General features: G+C 33.9%; 1 protein-coding gene across 1 annotated transcript; it reads right to left on the reverse strand.

Moving 5' to 3' along the window:
- LOC109849314 (probable serine/threonine-protein kinase PBL11) lies at positions 2,915-5,824 on the reverse strand. Its single transcript, XM_020419128.1, has 6 exons — positions 5,727-5,824; positions 5,229-5,542; positions 4,550-4,685; positions 4,051-4,193; positions 3,849-3,972; positions 2,915-3,464 (listed from the first exon to the last, which is right to left on the reverse strand). The coding sequence occupies exons 1-6, from the start codon at positions 5,797-5,799 to the stop codon at positions 3,013-3,015; spliced, it is 1,242 nt and encodes a 413-aa protein (XP_020274717.1). The 5' UTR covers positions 5,800-5,824; the 3' UTR covers positions 2,915-3,012.

The raw sequence follows: 7,412 nt of genomic DNA on the forward strand, positions 1-7,412 counted from the left end.
TATGAGGAGTTGGGAATTTCAATTAGCTTGGAGTGGATTTCAAGGTCCTGTCTATAAAGCCAATTGAATTTGGTTGTGATTTAGAAGAACTCTGATCCTAGTGAAGAAGGCTCTTTGTGAGAAGAAAGAGTGGACATAAGATTTTAATTTGATCCACTATAAAAATCTCATGCATTCCTGTGTTGGTTGCTTTCATCTTTTCATATATTTTATTTCCGCTTCATATTCTGAGTTTAGTCAAAAAAATTATAGCAATCCTATTTCCCCTCCCATCCCCCTAGTCTTGAATCCCAGTTCCAACAAGTAGCGTCAGAGTCTCGTTACCCATCTTTATATATCATAACCTAGGGTAGAGATGTTAAATTGTATCATCGTTGTAGCTTTTTCTTAAGAATAAGCTCTCAACCAACTCCCACTTTTTGATGGCACAAATTACACATATTAGAAAGTATGTATTAAAATTTATCTGTTGTCATTTTGGGAATGTGTAAAATTTGGGTGGATATAAGGAACCTACTACTGAGGTAGATGGTGTTATAGTTATTCTACTTAAGGATAAGTGGATGCTACAGATTAAACAAATTCATTCTCATAATTCAAAAGCCATGAATGTTTAATATTGCTCTCTTGCTACTGAAGAATTTAACCGTATTTCTAATTATACTATTGTGCAAAAAAATTTGGAAAACACTTTAAGTCACATACGAAGGAACTTCATCGGTGAAGGAGGCAAAGCTAGCAATGATGGTAAGCAAATATGAGAATTTCAAGATGAATGCATCAGAAAGCATTTGGGAATTGTTTACACGATTCACCAATATCATGAAAAAGTTAAAAGCTTTAGGGAAGGAGTATGACAATAAGGAGTTATGCAGCAAAATACTCCATTCTCTATCTTGGGATTGGGAACCAAAGGTAACAGCTATAATAGAATTCAAAAATTTTCTAAACTTTCACTTGATGATCTCGTAGGCAATCTCATCATGTATGAAGTCCAATTGAAAGAGAGAGCAGAAGTCTGAAAAGATGATTCAAAGAAAAAGACGTTAGCCTTTATAGCAAAAAGGGAGAAATCCCAATCAAAGAAGAAGAAGGAGTCAGGCTCGAGCTCTGAAGACAATGATGACAGAATTTTTAAAGGCTATAAATCTTTCCTTAAGTCAAAGGATGGTAAAAGTTCTTGCATTACAAATGGGACCACTATACAAGCAAGGTAAATAAATATAATTCTAGTGACTTTGATACTAAATTAATTTATTTTCGACGAAGGAAACCTGGCCACCTGAAGAAGAATTGCCCATTGAACCAAAATGACTATAAAGGGAAGGGCAAAAGTTCTAAAATGACTAATTGGGAGGATTCAGAGAGTAGTACGAGCGATGATGATAAAAGAGCATGCATATGAATTATGGGAAGAGGCAAATTATTTTCAGATTCAGATCAGAGTAGCGCAAGTGGTTCTAGTGGTGAGTACTCTGATGAAAAGGTATATCCTTCTTATGATAAGCTTTATTCTAAGTATGAAGAGATGTTAATTCATTTAGAAAATATTGCTCATAGATATGAAGAAACTAAAAAGAAGAATACAAACTTGAAGAAAAAAAATAAACTTTTGTCAAGTAAGTTGAATTTTTCTCTTCAAATTTGAATTCAGTTGATACAACCTCTTTTGGATGCATACAATGTTTTGAATTACAAAATCAAATTTCTTGTTTATCTATGCAACTTGAAAATAATCTATGTGAAATGCTAAGATAAATGAGTTATATTGTGATTTGTCATTAGAACAAATTAAGTTTGAAACTCGATGCACTACAATTATTTTCGAAAATGAAAAACTTAAGTCCAACATTAGTGATTTGGAAAAGGCCATGAAGAATTTTTCATCGGGTTCAAAATGTATTAACATGGTCCTTTCCAATGAACGATTTTTAAAAGCTAAAACTGGACTTGCTTATTCATATTCTTGTATCTCAGTTCTAGCACATGTGATATTTGTTTATACAAAGATTGAGACTTAGAAAATTAAGAGAGAGAATAAAAAGAGAATATGTTGCCTACCATATAGTTATGTGCTACCTGATAGAGATGATAAAATATGGAGAACACATATTACTATATTTGACAAAAGAAGTCGGTGCTTTATGCTGTTGAAAAATAGAAGGCATGCTACCCAAGAAGTCAGTGCTATATGCTATCGACAAATAGAAAGCATGCAATCCTTACTTATTTACACAAACAATATAATTATTTGCAAATGTCACTATGACTTGGTCATAGTTCAGGTGTCAAACTAGACTTTGAATAATGATAAGTATGATAACAAAGTTAAAATATAAATCACTTGGAAGTACATAGTTGATCCATAAACTGATCATACAATTGCTGGAAATTGTACAACAGATAAAAGCATGTTAAATTGCTAGTTAATGGAAACCCGTTAATAAATATCTGCCTTTATAATAAATATCAAAGAGTCTCTCTAGTTGAATGTAGCATCAGGTTTTTGACCATAAGAAAATAACTTTCCTCCGGAAACATTGGGTGAAAATTTTGGAAAATAATTGGTCTTTTGACCTGAATTTCCAAAAAAATACTTTGAACAGGAGCAATTAATAATCATGGCACCAGAAATTTACCACACTGAACATAAATTTTCCTAAAAAATATATTGAAAATAATTGGTCCTTGCACTTCAGAAATACCATTTCCTTGGATATTTCTTGCATTTTCAGAAAACATATACAACTTCAAACTGATCAGCTTACTTCTTCAGTATATATAGAAAAATACATTAATGAACAGAAACATCCCTTGCAATACATTAATACTTTTATAGACGTGTTAAAAATACTTTCATAGACGTGTTAAAAATACTTTCCTTGGTCTCTCATAGAAGATAACATAATTCCAAACTGATCATATTGCCTTTCTTTTTTTTGGATCATTCTGTTAATTCAAATTGAATACAAAAACACATAACACATCAACATCCGTTTCAAAACACAGAAACTATGCTACATATCGTCTAACTTTTGAAGAACGGTGTGCAACCTTAACATGAGCACCATTACGCCTTAAAGGAAGCGGTAGCGGGTGAGACACAGAATCCTGACCCCTGTTACAACCCCATGACGACTTTGATGACTCTTTCACTTCCATTTCTTCAACTTGCTCAAGAACCTCCACGACTTCTCTCATTGAAGGCCTCGCCTTTCTATCATAAGAAAGACACCTCAATATAAGCTGAGACACTTGAAGAGCTCCTTTCGACGGATATTGTCCCTTGAGGTTAGGATCCATAACACGAGTGAGTTTTATGTAATTCGATAAGTATGGCTTAGCCCAGTCAACTAAGTATTGCTTTCCGTTTGATCGAATTGGATCGAATGCTCGTTTACCGGAAAGAATCTCAAGTAGTACTACTCCAAAGCTGTACACATCACTCTTCACGTACAAGTGTCCTAGGGATTGATGATACAGTGGATAAAGATTTAGTCCATAGAGAATTATATGTACATATACATATATACTAGAGTTAATTGCTTAGTTAATTGTAGATAGAACCTCCTTAAGATTGTTCGTATTGAAATTATTGTCCTTGTAGTTTCATTATAACAGATCAACACCCTGGGCTAAACTTTTTCAACTTTTCTATCCTTGGTGAAATTTTGGTAGATAATGCTTCTAGGTGAAATTAGTGAGTCTGAGGGTAAAAAGAGTAAAAAAGAAAATTAACCCAGGGGCCTTATTTCCAACAATGAAAGTACAAAGTAGTAAGTTTAAAACAACAATACTATATAGGGTCTACGAATTAACCCTATATATACTATGTAGTATGTACTAACCTGTGGCTACATATTCTGGGGCGGCATATCCATAGGTACCCTTAAGTTTGGTGATTACATGAGAGGCTTCATCAGTTGGCCCATTTTTCGCCAAACCGAAATCAGATAGCTTGGCATTGTAACCCTAATGAAGAGATCAAGAACTTATGCATTTTTTGATTAACGCATTGAAAGTATAATTTTTGTGAACATAGAGTCAAACCGAATCAAGTAGGATGTTTGAGGTTTTGAAATTGCGGTAGATGACTTGTTTATCTAAATTGTGTAAGAATGCAAGTCCTTGAGCTGCATTGATGGCTATTTTCAGCCGTGTGCTCCAAGAGAGCAACTTAAACCCTTTTCCGCCTGCACAAAAATTCATAATTATTATCATTGTTGCTGTTGTTGTTGTTGATTAAAGCACAAGTGGAATTATGAATTCTTCTGTTAGTCCAAATATCTGAATTTCACCCCTTAAGATACTTTATCAGCTGGCATATTACAATGCTAGGTACCTTTAAAATTAAGCTTTCTGTCCATGTTCTTGATATTTACGTATGTATCAAATATATCAGGACAAATTTCTTAGAAACTTGGTGCATTTCAAAGAATGTGTATCTTTTTTTTGACCAATGCCTATGGTTAACTAGGAACAAGAAAACATGCAACTTTTTTTTGGTTATCAACAGTAAGAAATCAAAAATTACATGCTCAAAACTCACTTGCAAATAGGTGTTTCTCTAAGCTTCCCAGTTGCATAAATTCATATACAAGAACAAGCTCTCTGTCCTTTCTGCAACATCCTAAGAGTTTAACCACATTTGGGTGTGAAAGCTTCCCCGAAAACCTAATTTCAGACTGAAATGCAAGAAAAAAATAAATAAATAAAAACAAATTACTGTTCAGTAAACAAGCAAACTTAAGCAATCATTATTTATAGTTTCGAGAGTACTTCATGAAGTTAATTTCATTGTATCAGTATTACAAAGTTTTGATGAAGGTTGAGGGTTATAATTTGTTCTCAAAGATGCTTCAACATGGTGAGAGTACATTTGAGGGACTGAAACTGAACTCATGGAGCAATATGAGTGTTATAATATGCTTTTAAATACCTATCCACTAGGATTTGAAGCTAAAATACTCCAATTCCTCTATGCCAAAACATCAAAATTATGCTGCAGAAATATAAGATGGTACCAATGTAATACGTACAGGTCTAGATCCTACTACTCACAAATTTAAATTAGTGTTGTGCGAGTCTAGATTTCAGCGCATGAAAAATGACTTGATCTGTAGAGACATCTTAGATTGTACGATTGTATACCTCAGCCCTCGTCACAACCTTACAGTTCTAGTGCAGTGCAAAAGACTTTAAAAATATTAATGTGTCTGTACACTCACCAGCCATTCCTCCAACCCTTGCATATTCTCCAAATAGTATCTTTTCACAGCGATCGGCATCCCATTGCCACTGATTGCAGGGTTCAGAGTGTTTTTATCCACCCATCCTTTGAATACTTTGCCAAACTCTCCTTCACCAATAATTGCTTGGGGCTTAAAATTCTCGGTAGCCATCTTGAGCTCTGCTAATGAGTACACTCTTAGGTTCCCAGCTTGAAGATTTTGATCTACTGGCCGAACCTTTTCTCTACTTGTAGACTTTCCCGCAGGCTGATCAGTAGTTCTTTGGTTGCTAGCCTTTGAAGTTGAAGGTTCTGTAGACCAAGTCTCAGTAATGAATTCATCCCATAACCAAACGAAAGGAAACATCAAAAATGCAATGCAAACTGAGTTTCTATCACAAAACATGAATGATAACTTGCCCATATCTTGTTTCATTCAAATTTTGTAGTAAAATACAAATAATTACAAAAAAGGTTAAACCAAATTACAAAATACCTGGAGAACTTCTACACAGCTTGGTGTTGGGAGGGCTCAAAGATTTCCTAGAAAAGCCCATGCAGTTCCCCATTTCCCTTGTTTTCCCCCTTATATCCCTTTCTCTCTCAAGTACAATCTCTATTTGCTTTTAATGCCCCCTCTTCATTCTCTTTGGTCTTTAGTCACAGACAACCTATACTCATTCAAGTTGAGCCAACTGGTCATTTAGACAATCCTCTGTGGGGCTCATCTCAGCTTGCAATCTTTCACACCAATCATCTAACTGAAATTGAACTTATTAAGCCATTTACGTAAGATTGTGGTCCTAGTCTGCTAAAGGGAGAGATGGATGGAAAATGATGGTGGCTGTATGAGACAAAAGAACCGATCCATGTCAATAAATTGAAAAATTATCCAATAGTTTATGTTCACTTGACAACGCACTACTTTAGTGGTTATTCTTTTTGACCACGAACTGTCAAACGAATGTTGTATGCTATTCGCTACATAGTTTCTCTAGAAGACGAGAGAACTGATCGACAAAGAAGACCAAGCATTAGTTGAAAGAGATAAACATAATGATTATAGATTAAAAAAAATTCAAAGTCAGGAGAGACTTGACTTTGAGTTACCAACCAACTTGCCAAAAAACTATTTATACCAAAGAATCAATGCAACATTATAGAACTAATCTAGACTCAAAAACTTAATTACTTGCCTCTTAGACTACACAGCTACCACTTGTCTCATATCACTAATAACTCTCAACAACCCATATATCTTTCAAATACTTTTGTAGTTGAAACATATCAAAAATTAGGATATATATAGATCGTAATTGATGTGGTTCATAGTACACATGAATTGGTTTCCAAAAGAAAGAATAAATTTCAGATTGGTTAGGGTAAAAGATTTATTAATATGATGAGAAGATGGGAGGTAGTCAGTGGTTTAAAAATTAAGAAAGGTTAAAGATCCAACAAAGATGAGTTCAAAGACTTGATCAACAACAGTACAACTATTGAAATGATTTTATTTGAATTTATTGACTTCAAAATTCAAGAAAGACTTGATCAACAACAGTACAACTATTGAAATGATTTTATTTGAATTTATTGACTTCAAAATTCAAGTCTCAGAAAGAAAGAAACAGAATGGAATGCTGTCTGGCTGCTGGAACTTATAGAAAAAAATATGCATAGTGTCCACGGATTTTCAAGGGGACATTTCATTTGCTACTATATAATTGGTTTACAGTCTAAAAAAACCATCAATAACTATTTGCAAATATGATGACCAAATACGAAGCATTGGCATACTTAAGAAATCATAATATAATGCATCAATTTCACCTTGATAGTTCATAAAATCTTAATGAAGCAAAGATAACATGGAGAAGACATGATTACATAATCAGTTTAATGAGATGTTTATGTCAGGCGCCTAATATTCCAAACCCACCGAAAGAAGCAGCAGCCATTTTTTGACTTTGGATAAAGGAGCAGGCCCCACATCATTATTATAATGTAAATGCATAGTAATTTATTATTATTTTATTATGCATAGTGTTTTTCTGAAAACTATAAATAGGACTCCAAATCCTTAAGGAAATCTCATCCCAGAAACAACTTCTTATATAGAAGAGTGTGAGAGAAAAAATAGAGAGAGTATCTCCTTAGAAAGAGAGATTGTAACTCCAGAGTT

Source organism: Asparagus officinalis, chromosome 7 (genome assembly GCF_001876935.1).
Source record: "Asparagus officinalis chromosome 7, Aspof.V1, whole genome shotgun sequence".
Classification (NCBI taxonomy): Eukaryota; Viridiplantae; Streptophyta; class Magnoliopsida; order Asparagales; family Asparagaceae; genus Asparagus; species Asparagus officinalis.